General features: G+C 37.4%; 1 protein-coding gene across 3 annotated transcripts in view; it reads right to left on the minus strand.

Moving 5' to 3' along the window:
- EPC1 (enhancer of polycomb homolog 1) overlaps positions 1–22,605 on the minus strand; it is an 88,151-nt gene extending 65,546 nt beyond the window's left edge. For 2 of the 3 annotated variants that reach the window (XM_081049931.1, XM_081049929.1), the window contains exon 1: positions 22,312–22,605. In XM_081049931.1, coding sequence (XP_080906057.1) covers positions 22,312–22,314 — 3 coding nt within the window. In that variant the 5' untranslated portion in view covers positions 22,315–22,605. Of the gene's footprint in view, positions 1–19,946; positions 19,998–22,311 lie in introns of those variants that run through there. The other variant, XM_081049930.1, reaches the window with a different exon arrangement.
- Between the last annotated feature and the right edge of the window lie 1,720 nt (positions 22,606–24,325).

Here is a 24,325-nt window from a genome sequence, read left to right on the forward strand (position 1 = left end):
TTGAACAATAACAATATAGTACTTAAGGAATGTCATCCATTCCAACAATTAATTTGCCAGAAGAATAAAGGTCCATCTTAGAAAAGCAGAAAAGTTGAAGAATTCAGCCATATGTATTTAAAAATATTTGGTAGTACTTATCTAAAAGGGATTTTGTTTAATTACTGTTACCTTATTTAACCCAATAGCTGGCACTCACTGTCACACTACCGTGTAGCCTGGTGTTAGTCCAAGGTTGTAAGGGGCAAAAGGATAAAAATGAGAGGGTGGGGAGAGGAGGCAGGGCAGAGGAAAAGGGAGGAAAAGGGAAAAGTGGTAATCTTTAGGTGCCTTACAGTTTTGAGCACATAAAACACACTACTTGAGCTTTTGTTTTACTAAGTAGCACATACAAATCAGCATGGTATAAGTGGTACATGAAGACTGAAGGGATGACCCCAGGAAGGAAATTATTTCTGTTTTACTTCTGAAACAGGATTATCCTTTTTATTATCTAATAAGTTAATATTAGTGAATTAAAAGTTTTACTTTTACTATATTTATTCTTCTTTATATTTTGAGTAACATTGTGCCAGTTGCTTAGGTAAGCACTCTGAATCCAGTTCCTTCTCTCTTTCAGAGTAGGGAAGGGAAAGTGAATGATTTCAAACCTGAGCAGTGAGATTATAGGTGTGAAGAATGATTCATGGAGTGAGAGGAGGAGGGTACGGGAGAAGGGAGCCCCAGGGAACAGCAACATGTAGGAGACAACAGAAGGAGAAGAGCCTGAAAGAGAGAAGAGAGATGCTGGGAGAAGCATGGAGAGAAGCCAGGTGAAGTCAGTATTTCAAGGAGATGATCAATGGGAAGGACAAAAAACACTGAAGATGTCACTGGAAATCACAGCAAGCACAATTTCTAAGTGATGCCATAGGTGGAAAATATACTATGCTCATTTGAGACAGGAATGAAAGGCTGAGTGGTGGCTGAATCATATTAATCATTTGGCAGGCAAGCCACAGCCATGTAAAATTTTGAAGTGATTCCCAGGGTTCTCCTGTGATACTTTTCCAGGTACTTGCTCACAGGAGTGAGAGCATGTCGTGCAGGGTCTCAGCTCCCACTCCCCGCCCAAGAACGCAGGACACGGTAAGGCCAAAAAGGAACACCCACGGAGCCATAGATAGGGGAGTCAAACCAATATATTCTCGCTGGCGGCTGGGCTGGAGACACAGGAAGCAGGATCTACATAATCTGCCTAACAGCAGTCCGCGCTTGCCAGCCACCATCTTCTTGCTAGCCCCCATTCCTTTTCTGCTAGCGTAGCCACAGCCGTTATATTAGTGGCCAATGGCCTACGGGTTACAGCTGACGGCCAACTAGCCACAGCAGCTGGCATCTGATCACAGTTGATGGCCATTTACTACCCGAGCCAGCACCTTTCTATGTGAGGCCGAGAGCCTGGAAACTGTTTTTTGGGGTTTTGTCCCCACACTCCACCCCTACAGGGTCTCGCCTCACAATCTACGCGACAAGCGTCTTCTGCGAGGGGCCCTGTGCAAGGAGCCTGGAGGTGAATACACTATCCTGAACACAGCCAGGCTCTCTGGGCACAGCCAGGTTTTCTCAGGGCACCACCACAGTACTTCTGGGCACAGCCAGACTTCCTGGGCTTCTTAGGGTACCACCTGTTTCCCCGGGCACAGCCAGGTTTTCTCAGGGGACCACCACAGTACTTCTGGTCACAGCCAGACTTCCTGGGCTTCTTAGGGTACCACCTGTCTCCCCGGGCACAGCCAGAGTTTCTCAGGGCACCACCACAGTACTTCTGGTCACAGCCAGACTTCCTGGGCTTCTTAGGGTACCACCTGTCTCCCCGGGCACAGCCAGAGTTTCTCAGGGCACTGCCACTCTCTCTGGACACAGCCAGACTTCTTGGACTCAGCCAGGGCCTCAGGGCACTGCCACTCTCTCTGGACACAGCCAGACTTCCTGGACACAGCCAGGGCCTCAGGGCACTGCCACTCTCTCTGGACACAGCCAGACTTCCTGGACACAGCCAGGGCTCTCAGGGCACTGCCACTCTCTCTGGACACAGCCAGACTTCCTGGACTCAGCCAGGGCTCTCAGGGCACTGCCACTCTCTCTCTGGGCCTCTCGGGGTACTGTGCTGGAACAACAGCGGCTCACATCAAGGTGCTTACATATTATCAATGGCGGCCAGTCAAGACACAAAAGCAAACATTCTCGCCAGTCCCACTACATGGTGGTATGTTCCCAAACAGTCAAGTGTCCAATAAATTAGGGATGGAAGGCAATTCCCCATAGTCCATAGTCATTCACCAGAGCTGTCCTGGGGGTGAGGGATGACCTTGACCTCGCCCTCATCTCCCACGGAGGACTCAGCATGCATTTCCTCCTGGGACAAGTCCCGCATCCGGGCTGCCTCAGCAAGCAGTTCCCAGCCCACAGGGCGGCAACAACCTTCGCTTTCTCCGCTTTCTCCGGCCTCTGCTGGTTGGGGAACCATCCACATCTTTCCACCCCTCCACGGGAATCGAGCTCTCCGGCAGCTGCTCCTCCTGGTCTTCCTCAGACTGAGCTTTCACACGCACAAACTGCTCCACTGCCCTTCGGAAAGCTTTGGCCAGCACCGTATCCTGCCGACTACGCCATGTGTCGCGCAGGGGACCCTGCTCGCTGCGCCATTTGTCGTGCAGGGTCTCAGCTCCTACTCCCCGCCCAAGAACGCAGGACACGGTAAGGCCAAAAAGGAACACCCACGGAGCCATAGATAGGGGAGTCAAACCAATATATTCTCGCTGGCGGCTGGGCTGGAGACACAGGAAGCAGGATCTACATAATCTGCCTAACAGCAGTCCGCGCTTGCCAGCCACCATCTTCTTGCTAGCCCCCATTCCTTTTCTGCTAGCATAGCCACAGCCGTTATATTAGTGGCCAATGGCCTACGGGTTACAGCTGACGGCCAACTAGCCACAGCTGCTGGCATCTGATCACAGTTGATGGCCATTTACTACCCGAGCCAGCACCTTTCTATGTGAGGCCGAGAGCCTGGAAACTGTTTTTTGGGGTTTTGTCCCCACAGAGCACTTTGAGGATCAAAATCAGTTTAGCTTCGGGACACAGCCAGGGACATAGGTAGCTAACATCATCAGCACCTCACGCATTAAACATCAGAAGAAAATACATTTCATTATTTCACAAGTCTTCACAATACCCTGTTGACAGGAGGAAGTAAAACATATCTTCCATCTTCAAAGTTGCAGAAACTGGTAAACAAAAGACCAACCTGACTTGTTTAAGTGAGTTGCTCTCAAGGGTCTAAGCCACATCCAGATCTTAAGATTTCTTTTTAATTAGGTTTTCCAAACACTAGACTCATAAACCAAAAAACATGAGTACCCTGTGGTAGCACATTTATGTGGAAAGATATTTTGGTTTTAGTTGATTTACTCATAATTAGGTTAACATTTTGGTGTTTATATTCTAGTTTTATCTGCTTTTGTTTTTCATTTGCTTGTTCTATAATATAAGAATAATTCTGTATATTGTTTTGTGGTCCTCAATATAATTTGAGAATGTTTCCACCTCATGAAATACCCTTACAGGATGATTTTTTGACAAAGACACTTATCCTATCCTATGTATATACCATAATTTACTTAAGCTTCACCCTCTCAAGGGGCATTTAGAATGCACTGACTTCTCTTTATTATAAAGAACACAAGTAATCTTCATAGAACATTTAAAATAAAAGAAAAAAAGCGTTTCAATTTTCATGGTTTAAGACACAGAACAAATGTCTGCTGTTCTTTGAATAACAATGGTGCCAAGTCTACACACATGAAGGTTGGCAATTTTACTGTCAATTTGAGCTTATGGCAAAAACCTAGATTTTAAATGTCAATATTTCTTCCACGATATGAGCTTAGCATTTTTTCAAAAGTGTGTTCCATAAAACACTAATCCAGATGTTACATTCTGAAATGAGTTACATAAAAAACCAACAAGCTAGGGAAATACTGCCTATTATAAATTTCTCTTTAAAATATGTGTAGAGTCATAATGTATAAGCTCAAAAAAGTCCTGCAGCAAATAAATTTATTTACTGATGTTTAGCATGGTATTTTCCAAATTTATCTGATCATGCAACCCCTTATCATGTACTATCTATTATTAACATTAGTTCAATAAAAGCCCACTTTGGGAAATTCCAGTCTAGGCAATTCAGAGAAATAGAAGTTTTTCTGAACAAGTTATCCATTTAATTGTTTGAAAAGTTTGACATGTAAATTTTGAAAAAGCATAAATATCTTATAAATGTAAAGTACTATATTACCACTTCTTAAGATTTTTATCCTGCAAAACACAGTGCAAAAAAGACATTTGAATATAAAACTGAACAACATTCTAACAAGCACTAGAATTGAGTGGATTTCTATATTTTAGCAATATATTTGGTGTTTAATACCAAGTTAACTATAATGTCTAACTATATTTCTTTCCAGAATCGTCTCTACTAAAAAGACCATGCTGAACTTTGATTCAGAGATTTTTACTCTAACTTAAGCTCTTGGAACTACAGTTTCTCCATCTGAAAAAAGGAATCAAAACAAGCTATTACTCAGGTTGTTATATGGATTCAATGAAATCATTAATCAAAGCATTTAGCATGGACCTGACACAAATCAAGCTCAATAAACGTGACCTATTTTTAAGGATATTTTAATTCTATTTCTTTGACTAGATCATTTTACTTTAATGAACTTTGTTTTTTGTAGGTACAGTATAAAACATGACATTGCAAAAGCTTCGAAACTCATAGCTTAGGAAACAAAACTAAGAAGTCCTCAAATGAAACCAAAGACCACACACACACACACACACACACACACACACACACACACTTATATAAAATATTATACTCATCTTCTGGAATCCTTTTGTTTTGTTTCTATTTGGTAGGTTTGTATCTCTCCTATGTTTAAAACTATAAGGAGCTTTGCTGCATTCCCCCCACTTCTCTACCCGCCCAATGCCAAATGATTCATCAGGTGGTTGCCCAGTGACTGCTCAATCTCCGTATCTGGTCAAGCAAACTGCCAGGGGATCAAAGCGTCTCTGCACAGGTTGCTACTGTTTCTCTCAGGGTGAGTGCTTTGTGTAAAAACAGTCAAATGAAAAGTAACATTTTGCATTTCAAGTAGCAATATAGTGCAGTATTATGTACTGGAAGGAATACTGGCTACCATGTTTGAAGATCTGGAGTCTAATCTAACATTACTAGCAGTATGACTCTGTAGAAATTATTTAATTTCTGAGCCTTAAGTATCTCATATGCTTGGTATAAAGAATACTTGTTCTCCCTCTTAGACCATTGTGAAGAACAAATGAGATAATATAGTGAAAAATCTTTGACAATTTCAAAGTGTTATTCAAATATAAGGAAGAATATATTCTATTTCAATTTCACCATAGCAGTTTTAGGAAGGTCATATATACTATATAACACTTTGTAACAGAAAATCTATGACCTGTTCAAATCATGCACTTGGTCACAGAAGATTTCATTGCTAGACTAAGGCCCTTTCGACATTTCCTTAAATAGCAAATCTTTATAAGACAACACCAAAATTCACCCATTTTATTTATTTTTCACCCCTTTTAATTTATCCTGCTCTATTTGTTTGAATTATTCTAGAGTGTCTAGCACAATATAAATGTTTAGGAAATCTATGATAAGTTTGAATTATTTGAGAAAAGAAGTGTACCTTATTATCATTTTTACAATGACATATTTTTATAATTTCAATATAATTTCTCAAAATTTTTTCTTATTACTTTATTTAGAACAGAAAATCAATAAAAATGTTTTCTTCCTGAATTTTCTTTGCTCCCTAGTTTCCCCCTTTTTAGAAGCAGCATTCAAGGTTGCCAACAGATGATAAGCAGAATCTTTAAGAAAACAAATTAGTGAAAGATAGAGTATAATATAGTTGTTGAAAGTGCTAGCTCTAGAGCCAGATATGATTTGGGTTTGAATCTCAACTCTGTGTTTCCAAGCTCTGTAAACTTAAATAAATTCTTAACTCCTTTGAGCTTCAGCTTCCTTTCCAATAACGTGGAGATAATACACATGTCCATGTATTGGGATGGATAAACAATCCATATAACCAAATTTACTGAGTTCTTACTTTGGGCTGGGTGCCTTGCATGCGTTATTTCATTTAAGCACTACAAAATCTTACGAGATAGCTTCAGTACCTATAGTAAGATTTCAGTAAGTAGTATATATTATTATTTCACAAAAAAGTTGAGCATTTCATTTATTTTTCATTGCAATTGACATTAAATATTGGTTTATATTAGTTTCAGGTGTACAGCACAATGGTTAGATGTTTATATAAAAGATGCTTATATACAATTTACTAAGTGATCCCCCAAATTAGTCAAGTACCCACCTAACACTATACAAAGTTATTATAATATTATTGACTATATTCCCTGTGTACTTTATATCCCCACAACTATATTGTAACTATCAATTTGTACTTCTTAACCCCTTCATCTTTTTTATCCAACTCACCTCCCATCTGGTAACCATCAGTTTGTTCTTTGTATCTATGAGTCTGTCTGTTTTGTTTGTTCATTTATTTTGTTCTTTATATTCCATATGTAAGTAAAATCCTATGGCATTTGTCTTTGTCTGATTTACTCCATTCAGCACAATAACCTCTAGATCCATCTATGTTGTTGCGGATGGCAACATTTCATTCTTTTTTATGGCTGAGTAATATTCCAGTGTATATATGTACCACTTCTTCTTTATCCATTCATCTATTGATGGACACTTAGGTTGCTTCCATATTTTGGCTATCGTAAATAATGCTGCAATGAACATATGGATGTATACATCTTTTCAAATCAGTGTTTTGGGTTTCTTCAGATAAATACCCAGCAGTGGAATTACTGTACCTTTTTTTTTTTTTGTCTCTTGTTATAGCCTTTGTTTTAAAGTCTATTTTGTCTGGTATACATATTACTACCCCAGCTTTATTTTTCGTTTCCATTTTCATGAAATATCTTTTTCCATCCCTTTACTTTCAGTCTGTGTTGTCATTCGATCTGAAATGAGCTCTTGTAGGCAGCATAGGTAAGGGTTTTGTTTTCTCATCCATTCAGTTACCCTATGTCTTTTGATTGAAGCATTTTATCCATTTCCATTGGAAGTAATTGTTGAGAGATATGTAGTTATTGTCATTATTCATTTTTTTCATTTCTTTTTTCTTAAAGAAGTCTCTTTAACATTTCTTATAATACTTGTTGGGTGGTGATGAACTCCTTTAGCCTTTTCTTGTCTGGGATGTTCTTTATTGTCCTTCAATTCTAAATGATAGCTTTTCTGGTTGGAGTAATCTCGTTTGTAGGTCCTTGCTTTTCACATTTTGAATATTTCATGCCAATCCCTTTCTGGCTTGCAAAGAAATCAGTCATATGGGAGCTCCCTTATAGGTAACTAACTGCTTTTCTCTTGCTGCTTTTAAGATTCTCTTTGTCTTTAACCTTTGGCATTTTGATTATGATGTGTCTTGGTGTGGGCTCTTTGGGTTCACCTTGTTTGAGACTCTCTGGGCTTCTTGGGCTTGTATATCTATTTCTTTCACCAAGTTAGAGAAGTTTTCTGTCATTATTTCTTCAAATAGGTTTTCAATTCCTGGCTCTCTCGCTTCTCCTTCTGGTACCCCTATGAATGCAAATGTTGCAATTCTTGATGTTGTCCCAGATGTCCCTTAAACTATATTTATTTTGCTTTTATTGGATTCTTTTTTCTTTTTGCTATTCCTATTGGGTGTTTTATGTGACTTTGTCTTCCAAATTGCTGATTTGATCCTCTGCTTCATCTAATCTACTCTTGATTCCCTCTAATGTATTCTTCATTTCAGTTATTGTATTCTCCAATTCTGACTCGTTCTTTTTTATGGTTTCTATGCTTCTTTTATGCTTACTATCTCTTTGTTGAGTTATCATTAAGTTCCTTGAGCATCCTTATAACCAGTGTTTTGAACTCTGTATCTTGTAGGTTGCTTGCCTCCATTTGTTTTAGTTCTTTTTTCTGGAGATTTCTCCTGTGCCTTCATTTGGGACACGTTTCTTTGTTTCCTCAGTTTTTCTGCATTTCTGTGTTTGTTTCTATGTATTAGGTAGATCTGCTACATCTCCCAGTCTTGGCTGGGTGGCCTTATGTAGTAGGTGCCCTGTGGGGCCCAGTGGCAGTCTCCCTGGTCACCTATGCTGGGTGCCCCAAGTGTATCCCTTGTATTGTGTGTGCCCTCCTGTTGTAAGTTTAGCCTTGATTGCTGTTGGCAATTAGGACAGTAGAGGGGATTGACTCTCAGGCTGACTGTGTGTGAGGATTGGACACACCCACTGTGTATGAGCTGCTGTGAGGGGGTGACCCCACAGAGCAGGATTCACCCTTGTGGGCTCTGCAGACAGCCAACACCACCCTTTGGGTGTGCTGCTTGTGGGACTAATCGGGTGGTGGTGTTCTGTTGTGGTCTCAACCCAGACTCCAGGTATGTTGGTTCTGGGGCCCCTTGGGAGGGGCTTCTGTGCAGGGAAGGTCAGCTGCTGCCTTTGACCAGCCTTGCCTACCTGGTGGGAGGTAGGAAACAATCCTCAGTTGGTTGCTGCCTGTGCTGGAACTAGAGGTGTATGAGAGAGGCCACACTGTGAACTGAGGCCAGCTGCCACCAGTACTGGGCCTGGGGCAGCTCAGTGTACGACTGAGGGCACCCTGAGGCCCACCATAGCCTGTCCACTGCCCGTAAGGCTCAGCCACTGAAAGAGCCTCAGATAGTATTTGAGTGGAGTGAGGCAGGGTCTCTGGGAGTCACCAGGGTGGATCCAGCACATTTCACCAGGTCAATGCAGGTTCATATTTGGCCGTGTGTGGGGAAGGCTCAACACATGAAAGATGGTGCCTGCTTATAGTTTGCGTGGGAGGAGGGCAAAACACAGGGAAAATGGTAGCTGTCCTTTCAGCCCTCACCCTGCAGCCCCACAACTCAATCTCTCCCTATATATCTCTGGTGACTCCCGAGCCACTATCTCTCTTCCAGAGCCCAGGGTGAGTGCCTAGGAGCGAGAGTCTATGCGTGGGCCCTTTAAAAGAATGCCTGGGTTTCCAGCAGCCTTCTGTCTCACCTGGATGGACAGAATCCCTGCTGATGTTCACAGCCAGATGTTGTGGGAGAGCCTCTTTCTGGCTCTGGTGCTCTGGGCTGGGGAGCCCATTGTGAGGCTGGGACCCTTTGCTCCTCTAGGGAGACCTCCTCAGCTGAGCTATTCTTCCTGATTCTCCACTGCCACACGTAGGTGTGGAGCCAGCCCATTTCATGTCTCTGCTCCTTCTACAAGTTTTGACATGGCTTCTTTATATCCTTAATTATAGAACTTCTGTTCAGATAGTCTTCCGCTGGTTCTACAGTTTGCTTGTTCTACAATTTAGTTGTAATTTAATGTGGTCATGGGAGGAGGCAAACACCACATTTTACCTATTCTGCCATCTTGACTGGACTCTCTTCGCTGAGCATTTTTCTTAAAGGAAGATTAAGGAATAGTTTCCAGTGTAGGGTGGAAAGATGGTTGCCCCCAAGTAGGCTGAACCAGGTCCTCATTATCTTCATTTTAACATTAATGATGAACTGGGTTTGCACTAGATGTTCAGTCTTTCTTTGCCTGGAACAAAATCACTCAAAACCCAAACTTTGAAAGGAAAGAAATGCTATCTGAATAAAAAAGTGTTCCTTCTTGAACAAATCCCATCCTTTCTTCTTCCATGCACAAAAACAATGTGTACACACACACACTTCTTTACATCAGGCTTATAGGGGACACTGTTTTGTGTCTGTCTCTCCAGTATCTAGTTGCTCTTCTTCCATCTTAACAGAACTCTCCTTGACTTCATATTCCTGGGTTATTCCATAATCTGTGCTTTTTCAAATAACTAAACTTTCATGGTCTACTTGAAAAATAATGGTTCTCCACGATTAATTTTGAACTATATTCTGTATAATGGTCTTTCTTAAAATTCTCTTTTCTTAATTCTCAGTGGGAATAAAAAGAAAAACAGTTTTAAGTGTACAGAATAGGGTCTAATTTTATAATGGTATTGCCTCCATCATGGGAGTTTTTAGGACTATTTTAAAAAGCAGAAGCTTATAATATCATGTTACATTTTTATAAGTGAATCATCATGAATTAAAAAATAATCTATGCTTAGCTATCTCACTTGTATTAAACAGTTATTTGTGAGCACTTTATTTTTAAAAATGTAGGTTCCAATCCTGGTTCTGCCACGAACTAGCTGTATGATCTCGATCTTAATCTCCCTGGGTCTCAGTCTCCTCAACTTTGAACAGAAGGACCAAGACTTGGCGATCTGTCCCAATTCTTCCAACTCTCAAATTTTAGATTATCTCCCCTTTTCTGTAGTTGGTAGAACAAAACAGGGATACACGAAATTCTTTAAATATAAAAAGTTAAGACAGATATTAAGTTTGCAATATATGCTTTCTTTAGAAACTATGCCTTTAGGTGTTTCCTGACTATATTTGTCATAAGTGTGATCAGATATCATCTAAGAAATCCATATAGTTACAAATATCATTATAACTGAAAAGTGCAGCTTCAGAATTTATATGAAAAGATGCAAATGTCAAAATAAAAGCTGAGTCAGAAATGACCAAAATTATGAAATCTTGTAAAAAAAAGACCTGCAATTAGTCTGATATTCTCACTGGAAAAGTGCAGGAAATTTCTATATAATAAATTAACAAAATAATTAACACAATGGTATTGTCCAGGCACTCCAAACACCACCATCAACAGCTATAGGAACAATTTAACCAGTTTAACAATTTGAAAAGTATGATGAGGGTATGAAGAGTACATTTAAATCTTATATCAAAAAACTAGATTATGTTTGACAAACTTCAGTAAGTTTTCCTAATGTTGTTTCATTTATTGGGCCCCACCTCTGTGCAAACATTGTATTATCAATCATGGGAGATACCAAAGAAAAAGGCGAACTTAGTTCCTGTAAAAACAAACAGGGTATGTCCTCTGTGTATACCTTGGTAATCTTGGTTTGAAAGGTAACTTTTAAGCAATTTATTATCTTTATATTTTCAAATTTACAAATGATTGAAATAAAATATGCAGGAAATGTTTCATAAATTTACCTTACAAAGTACTTTATTTTCACCTCTTTTCAGGACATTTAAGAACTAATTTTTAGGTGAACTATCTTAGACCAAAAGGTTACTTATCATTTCAGGTTTTCCTTAGTGATGTTGAAAATCAATATTCAACAATTATGGAATAGTCAGCCATCAATTTATGTCACATTTAAAGTCATAAGTATGAGGTATTATGTCAATACATGGAAAGAAGCATAAACAATAAGGTGAAATGAGGGAATGAAAAGCAGCATATGAAGGATGATTTACACAGAGTTCAAACCTCCTAAACACGTATGACGGACTTTGAGAGAATTATGAAGGAACAATGAGAGGGAAAGTTTCTCCCTAAGTATGCAGTGCATGAAGCAGTATGATATCTTTCTCACATACTTGAGAGAGAGAGATTTTGTGGTGGGTGTAATGTAGCATTCACAATGAATTCCAAAGTTAAAAAAATTCCAGAGTTAAAAAAAATCTACATGGAAACTTCCAATTTTCCACCCTTAACATCAGTAACTATCCAAACTTTTAAACCGGTTAGTGAGAGGTGAATTTTATCAGAAAAATAGGATGAAATTTAGTACAGATAGTCTTGAATTTTAGATATAAAGAAAAAATTTCATTTAAAAGTCAAAAATTTTTATAATCATAAAGAAACAAAATTTGCAATTCCATGTTTGGTATATAGAATAGAATATATATTAAAAATTTTATTATTTAACTAAAATTTTATTTTCAAGTGTTTCTCACTTTTTTTTACTAGTTCCTTTAACGTAGTATAGCTGAACAAGCATACTTTAAAAAATGCAAAATCTTAAGGAGTCATATGAGGTGTGTTTTCCAATTTAAATTTATAAGTAACTTATAGATATAAACTCATAATTGTCAAGAAATACCATAGAAGCAAATCCCTTGTGCATTCTTTCAACTTTTAGGCGCCCTCATGCTGCCCCCTGCTGCCCAGTGTCCACACATCCTGAAAATTGTCCCAAACTTGCAACTTTTTCTGCTTCATTTTACTCTCCCCATCAAAACTTACCTGACCAGAGATCCAGACCATCGGAGTTTTCCTCTAGCAGGCTAATGGGTAAACAGTTTACTATAAATAAGAGGTAGTTCCCTCCTATTTACCCCATCAACATTTTCTGGCCAGTTACAAGCATTTGAATTAGTGTTCTTTGGGTAATAAGTGACATCCTAGCTTGGGGTTCCTGATCCTCCCTGCGCTGGTTCCAGGCTTCTGTCACCAGTTTCTGTCTCCCAGGCTCTAATCTTACACGTTGTATCTTCCTCGTTACCCACACTGGACTTGTAGCCGCTATTCCTAAATGTCATGTTTTCTCTTCTCCTTGCCTATGCTCGTGCTACTTTCTTTACCTGGGAGGTCTTCTCCATTTCTACACATTGAAAGCCTTCCTGTCTTTCAATGCTCTGGTCAAAATGACTTTCTCCATGAAGTTACCCCAATTCTCAAATGCTTCTCTTCTGTTCTCTCTTTAATCCTTTACGGCTCAGCATAATGTTTTTTTTTTTTTTTTTATAATGTTGTTTTTTAATGTAGTAGATGCTCATTAAAGATTTAATAAATAACGAAGAAAACTTAATTCTTGGGCAACCTATTTGACTTGTTGATTTTTAAGAGTACCTGGAGAGGATGATGAGAGCCTGTCTAACACTTCAATATCCATGCACCTGAGTGGGTGAACTTTTTAATTCCCATCACACTGTGTAAGGCTTATTTTGATTCCTGCAATCAGGGGTGTCTATGCAAAAAATAAACTTAAAGCTGATACTGAGTGCTTATGACATGTCAGGCATGATTCTAGGTGCTTTAAATGCATTAACTCACTGTGGCCTCACACCAGCTAGGTGAGGTAGGTAATATTACCTTGTTTCATAGAAGCGGAAACTGAGGGTCTGGACAGATAAGTAATTGGCCCAAGGTGATACATGTAGTAAAGGGTAGAGCTAGGAACTCAAACAGACCAGTTAAAGCTGTGTACTTAAAGTGTTCTCATAATGTCTTCAATAGAAATGTGTATGGAGAGGCTTCTAGTCAGCTATTCTGGAAGTTAAAAAAACCTTGTCTATAGAATATACTTGGGAATTATGACCACATAGTCAGACAGTGCCATGAGAGCGATTCAGTATTAACTGAGTATCTGTTAATATCTGCAAGAGTTGCTCTACAAGAAAGAATGTGAAAGAATGTAGGATTCTGCCAAGTTCAAAGGCCTCTAGATTTAGAATAAAGGACAGTTATATATTCTAGAAGATTAAGAAATGAAAAATCCAAATATTTGTCAATTGATGTAGCTAGCCACTAGCGTGGGGACCAAAGATTTCTAAACTGGCTTTAAAAAAAGGAAACATATGACTCAATATTTTTGGCAAGTAAGTTGTGAGAATTCTCTCTCTCTCTCTCTCTCTCTCTCTCTCTCTCTCTCTCTCTCTCTCTATGGTACAATGAATGTAAACAAGGCTCAGTATGTCACATCAGTGTCTCAGACAAGGGTCTAATTGTGTTCCAACCAAACCTCTGCTCACCAAGAAATCTTAATAAGCTGTGAAGGCAGACAAAAAACAAAAATTCACTTGGAATGACAACGCCCCAAGTTGTTTGGTTGCACATAACTGTTTTCCACATAGGTATGACTCTTTCAACATCAGAAAGATTTAGAATAAGTACAGAAATGTTTTTTAGTGTAGGTAATTATTCTGTTTAAGAACATTTGATCTAATGGAGTACGAGGTCAGCCTATTAGACTTTTAATAGAACTCCTACTAAGTTATATGTAGTGTTGAAACATTAAAGGGAACTTAAGAATCACCATGTTTAGAAGTTAAAATTATTCAATATGTATGACTTTCTTAACTTCCTGACAATGTTTGCTAAGTAACAAAGGAGGCAACTGTGTGTAGTAAATTTATAAATGCAGTATAAAAAGTGGGGAGGTGTTTAATAAGTAGTGCTATAAATGAGACCACATTTTAAAGAACCATGATTTCTAAAATTTGCAAGATTTATAAATATTGTAAGACTTGTAAAATAAATTCAAAAACATAAGAATTACCTTTGGATGTGTAAGTTTAATAAATTTCATATTATTTTTTAAAAATTCAAATTAACTTTAGAACAGTCTTTTAACATGCAAGACTCACTCTTGAGGACATGAAGTAACTTATAACGTAAGAGCAGCTATTGGGCTGTTTTCTTCCAGCTAAAGTTGGTGTTCATTAAGCAGCCAACTTAATGTTTCATCACATAGAACTTGGTTTGGCAGCTCAGTTCTTCATTTTGGTTTGAACTTTGCTCGCTTCCTAGGAGACAAATTGTAGTTTTTGAAAACTTGAAATGGGAAGTAGCGATACTAATTTACTGATCTCTCAAATTTTAGGTTTAGTGGCTGACTTCAACAGTGTAACTTAGCAATTCTTAAGTCCAGCAGCATATTAGAATCTGATGGACAGGTTTTAGAAAAGACTTATGCTCAGATCCCATCCCAGACCTCTGGGGATGGGGTGCAGACATTTTGTTTTTAAGTTTCTGGGCGATCGATCCTAAGTCCAGGTGAAGTAGAGAACCACTGGCGCAACAGTGTGAGCTGACCATGGCGAAGGACCAGTGCTGTCCACTAGAACTTTCTGCAATCATGGAAAGTGCTATAGACTAAATGTTTCTATACCCCACTCCCCACCCAATTCATATATTGAAATCCTAACCCCCAACGTGATGGTATTTGGAGGTGGCACCTTTAGGAGGTGATAAGGTCATGAAGGTATGGCCCTCATGAATGTGATGAGTGCCCTTATAAAAGAGACCCCAGAGAATTCCCTCTCCCTGTTCGCCATGTGAGGACACATTGAGAAAATGGCTGTCTATGGACCAGGAAGTAGACTTTCACCAGATGCCAAATCTACTGGCTCCTTGATCTTGGACTTCCTAGCCTCTGTAACTGTAAGCAATACATTTCTGTTGTTTATAAGCCACCCAGTCTGTGGTATTCTGGTATAGCAGCCTGAACAGACTAAGACAAAAATGTTGTATAAATTTGTGGTTCAGTATGGTAGCCACTAGCCAGGTGTAGCCACTGAATTATTAGTTTCAATTAATTTAAATTTAAATTTACATTGCTACCTGTGGCTAGGGACGACTGTATTGGACAGCACAGTCCTAGCAGTTTTAGGCCATTTTAAATGATCATTAAATAGGTACTAAATGACTCTTTGACACTAGACCATGCCAGTCCAAACTTACTGATTGTTTTTTACTCTTGCCTGTTCTGGGTATTTCACACTAACTTCTTGGACAAGGGCTCTAGTGGTATGGAAGGATAGCTCGATTGAATTTGCTGATTGTTTTTTACTCATTTATGTTGGCAGACTGTTTCTTGGGATTTATACTTGAAATGAAAAATGAGCAAAGGCCTTTAAGAACTAAAAATTTCTTAAGTTTCAAAGCAGTGAAGCAATTAAACTCTTGGAAAAAGTCCCCTTTGCTCGTTGGCACATTACAGTGTTTTTCAACTGGAGGTTCTGACTTTGGTCTTGGAGGATGGCGAGTTTCCAGTGGATTGGGGCAGAGTTTCAAAGCTAAATATAGGTCATTGGCATGGCAGCCTCTCTTTCACAGTCTCATCGAAGCCGTGTCCTGTTAATGAGTGCAGGGCATTTAGTGGTTGGTGGGATAAAATCTTGAGAAAACCCAGCAAAATGCCACAATATAAAAGTCTTTTTCAGATGTAACTTGCTATTGAGCACAACTAAATTCTATTTTCACCTGCTTTGAAGAATAATTTACATTATAGATTGCTATTTTTTAAGAGGTTAAAAATACATACATATACAAATTGTTGGCAAATAAATCTCAAACGTGATATTCATGCTGAGACTTAAGAAGAATCCTCCTTCAAGTCATAGCTGAAGTCTCCCTTTTTCATTGAGCCGATCCTGACCACCTTATTTAATATTGCAATATGTATTTATTCATATATTTGCCAAACATTAAATGCCACCCCCTAAAGTTTGGCATATTGCAAAGCCAAATATTTATCATGGCAAGCACTCTCTGATTCTATAGAGCAATGTCTCCAAGAGTGGTCCATGGACCAGCAGCATCAGCATGACCAGCATCATCTGGCAGCTTGTTAGAAATGCAACTTCGTAGGCCACAACCCCGAACAAATGAACCAGGAACCCTAAGTGTATGGACTAGAAATCTGTGTTTCAGGTGATTCTGGTCCTTCTAATGTTTGAGATCCACTGATCTACAGTACGTTGAATCCCTCCAAAATATCCCAGAGTCTAAAACTTCCATATGTCCCAAAGTTGGTAAAGATCGAAACATGTTGTGTATAAAAGTGACCTTGTAAGTTGTGAAATAGAAGCCAATATTTGGACCTAGTGATGTGAATCACGTGTTTATCCACTTCAACAAAGCCTCACAGAATCTCTAGTCTTCGATCATTATTTTCCCTGTGCAAATTCAACTTCTGAAAGAATTTCATGAGATATTCCTGAGGAGATGCAGTACAAGTGTTTCCTTAGCAAATTCAATATACAAACATTCAGATATGTACAAATTACATGGGCAATTACTCATTCTATGAAAAGATTATTAGATTTATAAAATAATTCACTAGAGAATTCATTGAAACAATGACATCACACAGTACATTTAAAATATCAATTTAAACAACCTAAATTTGCAAATATCTAATGTAACAGTGGAGAAGAGCAGGTAAGTAAACAAGCTCTGATTTCAGACTTCCTAGGTTCAAACTTGAGCTTTTTCATTTACTGTGCAAGCTGGGCCAAATCTCTTTAAGCCTCAGTTTCCTCATCTATAAAATGAGTATAGTAATTGTCCTATTTCCAAAGTTTGTGTGAGGATTTCAGGAGATAAGAAGGGTATTTAGCCTACAGGCTGAAACATAGTAAGCTCTAATTAAATGTTTGGTTTTAGTTTTTTTGTTTGTTTGTTTTTGTTTTTAAATTAGCTGCATCTGTGACCAGTTTGGTCTCTGTGAAAACAGATATTCATGTTTTATCAGTCAAGAATGTTTATACAAAGCAGTTGAAGTTTATACAAAGCAAACAAGAGCTAACCATATTGAGCACTGGATACTCAGCAGGTGTTCACCCTTCCAAGAGCTCTTTCCTAGCCAAACCAATCGTGGTAATTCCAATCTCCTTCTCAGTGACTGGTTTTGGTATGACTATGTCCCACAAACTGGCCAATGAGCTGTAAGAAATAGTGTGCTGTGGGCCTCTGGAAAGAATTTCTTCACTTATAAAAAGATGCATAAGAGAAAGTATTCTCCCTTTGGAAAATTTTCTATCAGGATATGATGCTTGGAGCTACAGCAACCATCTTGTGACTGTGAGGAAAGACATCACTGACATTATGGCAATGTTAAACAACAAAACCTACTAAGGAACTTGATAATGCTATTGAGCTATTGAACCAAACCTAAAACTGGCTTGCCCCCTGATTTTTAATTTAGTTAAAATAATCAGTGTCCTTTTTTTTTCCCCTAATGTCACTATCAGTAGCATTTTGTGTTACTGTGAAAGCAAACTAAATGACATAATACATCTAGCTAGGATGGATTAATCGGCTCTAAGACAAAATGATTTTGTGACTTTATTCTTAAACCACATATAGAGAATCCTTAATGAATAGTTCCTTCTCTAATTCAGCTGTATGTAACAGCAGTCTTACTTTCCTGCTCCATATCTGATGTGCTTAACTAATCAACCATTAGCTAAATGTGTCATTACATTATCTTCGTAAATTAAAGTGTTTGTTTTTATTTCTAAAATTTCTGTTATAAATATTATTAAAAATTATTCCACAAGATTTCAAAATAAAAATATTTTAATTCTGATAGAATCCTTTAACACAGTAATTCTAGTTCCCTGCGTCATTTCACAATTTATACTTACATTGGCATTTATTACATGAGAATGTGAGCAAAATGTTCAAAATGAAGCTCTACCACATTTTAAAAAAGTTTTCGTTAATGGACTTCAGAAGGAAATATCCAAAAGTTCTATTACCAGAGTGATCTTCTCCATCTCTCTTTCCAAGAAAATAAGTTAATGTTTTATTTCTATTTCTCACTTTGCAATAGGAATTTGCATTAGGTAACCATCTATTTATGTAACATCTATTCGGGCCATATCTAGAAACCGAGGGCTACTTTACCCTCAGTGTGTGAATATTTGGTACCTAAACAACAAGTGTCCTTCAATTTTATATAAACAGATTTAAATTAAAAACAAAATTTACTCCAGAGATCTTATTTGGCCTTCATTCCCAAATGAGACCCTCCCACATCTAAGACCTTAGATTTAAAGTATCCTTCCTTAGAACTTTCCACCATATTAGACTATAAACTCCATGAGGTATCCATCCCTCATTTTCTTAATATTGTATCCTAGCATCTTATCATAATAGCACATAATAGATAGGAGGAAAATCTAGAGCAAACAAACCCCCAAATAAAAATAAATGTTGCACAAATCAAGTATAAAGTACACCTCTTTCATCTTTTTCATAAAGAAACCATTATCTTTGCTTTACTTTCCCCTTAGATTCTCTATTTGAGAATATTTTTGAAAAGAAAAGAACAGTCATAACACAAACACCCACTTTGTCTATTATTTTCCCCTTTTCTTCCTTTGCAAAACCATGCTGAGGACAGTAGTGAATGTGTGTAGTCTTCTGGAAAGTAGTGATACGTGCAAGAAATAGCAGAAGTAAATATGTACAAGAAGTGGGTGGAATTAGAAACATACACATTTTAGGTCTGTATTGAACCTGGTTTTCAGAGGACAAAATTTTTAGCTATTTTTCCTTCTTCTAAAAAAGTTAATTCCAAGGTATGTTAGATTGGTCCTGGCTAAAATTTTCAGCATTTTATGTTAGGTCATCTTAATATCTCTATAAATGTTTCTTCCCTTTGTTACCTCATCTTTCCTAACAGGTTTGGCTAACCTGAAAATTTCCTCAATCTTTAGCAATATTAATGAATACAAATTAATAAATTAGGAAATTTTATTGATTCATTGCATTAAGTCTTAATAAAATTCTCAGTTTATTTCTGTTATTGACCAATCTCCATAATTTCAAGTTCATTTTTATGAGATTTATTGTTCAGAATTTGATTTACAGATTCTCCATGTCTTTGGTATCATTTGTTTCTTCTTTCTGCAACCTGTTTTTTGGCCATTTCACTACTCATTGACCCCTCCCTCTATCAGAGGGATGGGCAGGGTGAAAAAAATGACATGATACTTTAATATAGTTAATTTTGCTACTAGCTAAAATCTCTGATAAAATCATGTGCAAGAAAGAAATAAGTAATTGTTGACTAAAATGACATTTCAGGATTTTAAATAATAATTCTTTATTGCTCATGATCTAGCAACTGTTACAGTGGAAAACTGAATTCTCCATATACTACATTTAACAAATAAAGATTTTTTTCACAATGAAAACATAGTTTATGATAAAACGTCTAATCACAATCACACCAAACTCATGAACTAAATGCCTAGAAAAATGTTGTCAATTAAAAAAATTCAACATCCCCAATCAAGAGCTAAAATGAAGCACAAGGTGGATTTAAAAATGGAGAATAATATAAAATAATGAATTGTTTTTGCCTCATAGACTTGAACCTCCTTACTTACATGGTGATGTAAGAGCACAGATAGAAGAATATCTTTGATATAAATATCTATGGATGATTTTTTAAAGATTTAACTATAATGGTTACTTCATAATCAATGATGTAATAGGCAATGATGTAGGAGAACAAAGAGCATTGCATAGCTATATATGGACTTCACAGCATCAGTTTGTTTTTAAAAGGGGGGCTAAAATACATAAACATTTTTCATTTTCACAGATTAAAATATCACCAGCTGAATAATAGAATATTTTAGCAATAAACATACTGGCAAGTATATTTTATTCAGTAGATCAACTTTAGAGAACTAAACTCTCCATCATGACCAGAGGGTTAGATAATATATTTATACCTGCAGTATTTCATTCTATAAATAATCTATATTGTCATAACCAGCCTTGATGGGGGCATTTAAATTTTACAAAGAGATAAAATGTCACACTGAATATTTTCAAATTTTTATAGCATAATATAAACAAAATATAGGCATAATAATTATTTTTGAGGTTCAAGGAAAGGATCCTAAACAGGTAAATTCTAGGGACACAAGAATCAGAAATATATTTCTACTCATTGTCACACATTCTTTTACTTCAGAATTTTAAATGATTAGTCAAATGAGCACTTATATATGTCAATGTGAATAAAAATACTAAATAATAACTCACAGGAATTTTTACTCTCTCAAGAAATAATTTATTCAATCCTATGGAAAGGTGGTCTAGGATATTATTTCAGTTGTTTTCATTTTATTTGGCAAAATAATATGTTTTTAGGTACAACTACTTTCTTTTTGAATGAAGGATATACTTATTATCTTCATAAACAATTAAAATGTCCACAGAGGCCAGTAAAACCTAAGTCATATTGTAATATACATTTTTGTTCTTGTGAGGCTTTGGGCCTAAATCCCATATTCTCTAACCAGATAATTCTCAATAAGAACAAAGATGGAAAAGATTTATCCTACATTCAGATATGTGATACCAATATTTAAAAGTTAAAAGCAGTTGCATACATATTCTTAAAAGAATTATTCCAAAAATATTTGATCTTTTTAAAGTAAGGATATACATTAATTCAATCGAAGTATCATTTCAAAATAAACAATAATACAGGCATTGTTACATGTCAAACTACTAGAAAATTCCCAGGAGAAACTTAGAATAGTTATTTAAGAAATCCCTAGGTTCAAAATGAAATTCAACTTTTACAATGTTTAGTGAACTAAAACTCAGACCTTTTGTTAAGACATTAACATGTGTAATATCATAATATACGGAAAACACAAAACGTTACTAAGGAAGGAGAGGGTAAACCGACAGCTTTATTATTAAAGAATTCTGACCTAGTGATAATCATATCAGATAAAACACAACTGCAAACTGCATGCTTGCCCCCAGTGCTCCCTGGACTGGTTGTGACGACATGTCTGCTCTCACCCACAGTTCACAGTTCACAGAAAGCATTTAAATCATACATCTGAAAAATTTCTTCTGACTAAATTGAACTTTCTTTAAGAAATAAAGGGATAAGATAATAGATCAAATCTTGCCCCACCTCTTCTTTTTCATCCTTTTTTCTTTTAGTGAAACTGACATAAATTGTTGAGGAGCACGACAGCGCCACCAACACAGATCAATGCAAAACAAAAAAGATCTCCCACCGTGTGCAAAAAGAAAAAAATTAGAAAAATGCCAAAAATTACAAAATGTCTCCCAAATGTACCTTTTTGGAGAAAAGCAAGGCAGATCTGCAAAGATTATCTGATGAAGAGCATTAAAGAATTAATATCATGGAATATAAGTTTAGATCCGATCAGCAAATAAAAGACTCACTATTTAGTAACAGCCATAACTTAATATAAACCGGGTTATGTCAATCTCCACCTTCATTATACCAAGGGCAGCTTTTCTGTAGTTTGTATCCAAGTAATCCATCAAGAAAACCACAATAGGCCTTAAAAAAAACAATCCAAAACTACGTCCATAGTTTGCCTGCTGATAATTTAGTCCTGGACAAATTAGGTAATATATAATTTTTATAAAGAGGATATGCACATATTTGGCATTACCAACATTGCTGGCACAAAACAAGTCCATCTTGAAATAGCTGAGTTCCTCCGTAGTTCACAGTAATTAAAGTATAATTTATATTATAAATATTTAGCTTTAACAATGAAAAAAAACTATTTTTTTTCTTTTGGTAAAAATTAACCAGACAAGATTAAGTGGAATGTGCAGATCAACGCTAAAGAAAAATACAAAGATTGGTTTTGTTAGAAGAAACACAATGAAAATCCTTTTTATCTGGTAGCTCGTTGAAAGATTTAATGACATAAATGTTTAAAATTACATTAAACTTACCATTAGTGTAGGCAAAGAAGAAGCCAGTTCTTGAAAAATAATTGTAACAATATAGGCTGGATACTTGTGTCCCTAGAAACAACAGCCTCCAGGCAGCATATGGATCTTGAAACATCTTTAAAATTTTTGGTAAATAAAAAGTAACACTTTCTTCCATGATCGGTGGCTGAATGGGGTGCCTTCCCCCAGGATCTGTGGGCGTTTGGGAAAAATCGGAGAAATATCCACGGAAGACTAAAAGCAGAGGAGACAGCGGCAGCCAGAAGACTCTGGGGTTAACAACTTTGCGATGGCAAGCAGGCGTGCTCTGATTGGCTAGGAGGGCAGTGTCCCTACAGTCTGCACTATCCCCCGCTCCCCCCACCTCCTGCAGCTCGGAAAAAAATGCAGTGTGTGTGCCATTTTACACTGGGCTTTTAAAAGCACAGCCACCCAAATGACAAAAGTCTGAGCTCGTTATTAAGTGACACTGCAAAACAATAGCACCCACGACTGCCTGTTAGCTCAGGAAAATGCCATTTTCACGTCTCAAGGAACCCTCTTGTTTCTTACATGGGGGTTTTTACGGAATACAATGCTTTTCTTAAGCAAATTGTTTATTACTTCACAAACGTCGGTATATAATTTCGATACGAAGCCGGCCATTTGCATACTATTTTCGTCACAACTCTTTGGATTCGAGATTAAGGTACCTAAAGAAGCCAGTCATCCTTGCACAAATTCACGACTCCTTTAGCTCTGAGAGCTTTAATTCCTTGGAAAAAAATAAAATTTGTTAGCCATAATAACTACCACTCCTGCAAAGAATAAAAATAAAATAATGACTTTGGAGGTTAAATTAAACAATGGGGATACTTTTTTTTTTTCTCCTTAAAAATTCTATTTCAAAAACCTTCACTGGCTGACAGAATTCTACCACTCTGCCTTGCAAACAAAATGGCTGTGGTACTGAGTTTTTTTGGATCCTCCCACTGTGCCTCGTCCTGGCCTCCAGGAAGTGGTAAAAATCCAAAATAAATACAGTACTAAAAGTACATTGTCCGGTCTGAACTCGGGTGACTCGTTTGGTAAGGGGGTCTTAGCAATGTGCTGCTTTTTATTAGTTTTTTTTTTTTTAATTGTTTTGAAAAGAACATCAATCACTAGAGATTTACTTGACTGTAATTTGAACTTCCTGCTTTACATATTTATAAGGTCTTTCACCTATCTTGGCAGGCTTTCAAATTAAGTGGGCTGGGAAATTTGATGCTCTGTCTCTAGTTGTGAGCTGAGTCAGGTATTTGGTGGTTGCAACTGAGCTTTTAAATAAAAATGAAGTCTAAAATTTAAAAAATAGTAATGTCAAACGAATGCTACACTATGACTGATTGCAAATGTGAAGTCACAAAAGTCAGCAAATATCAAAGTGTGTCAAATACTGCACATACGTTTTAGTTGAACACATTCAGTGCAAAATTCTTTGCCAGCTAAATTTCTAATGAGCCAAGGATAGAATAGGGTTTAAAGGAATTGGTTGAAGAAAGGGGTGGGGAATTGCTTGCATTCTTCAGGGGACCTTTTTCCAGGCGCGCGCGCACGCCCACAACCCCCACTTACCCCCCCCCCCCATACGTCTAGTATTTCTATCCTTGCCTGGTATTTAATGGGTAACATTCTTAAAGAGCTATAGGTAGGGAGACTATTTACTTCATCGGCTAAACCAGGACATTTTTGAGAGTGAAAGGGGGCATTAACTGAAATAACTAGAGACTGTCCATGATAAACCAGGAGGTAGAGCTCACTATGTATTCAGAGAGACCTCCTTGCACTTTTGCCAGACAGGTCACCTACAGACGTAGGTGCTAGGCCAATGTATATAAAACTTCATTTAGACCCTTTCTCTGGGCTACTCTGTATCTACTGCCCTTGTTCTAGCTTCAAGCGAAGTAGACAATGAAAGACTCAGATTCAGATGTATTTGATGAACAATCATGGTAAGGAAAATACCAATATTTCCATTTTATTTTGTGGTCTC

This window comes from Rhinolophus hipposideros (genome assembly GCF_964194185.1).
Source record: "Rhinolophus hipposideros genome assembly, chromosome: 1".
In the NCBI taxonomy this organism is placed as follows: domain Eukaryota; kingdom Metazoa; phylum Chordata; class Mammalia; order Chiroptera; family Rhinolophidae; genus Rhinolophus; species Rhinolophus hipposideros.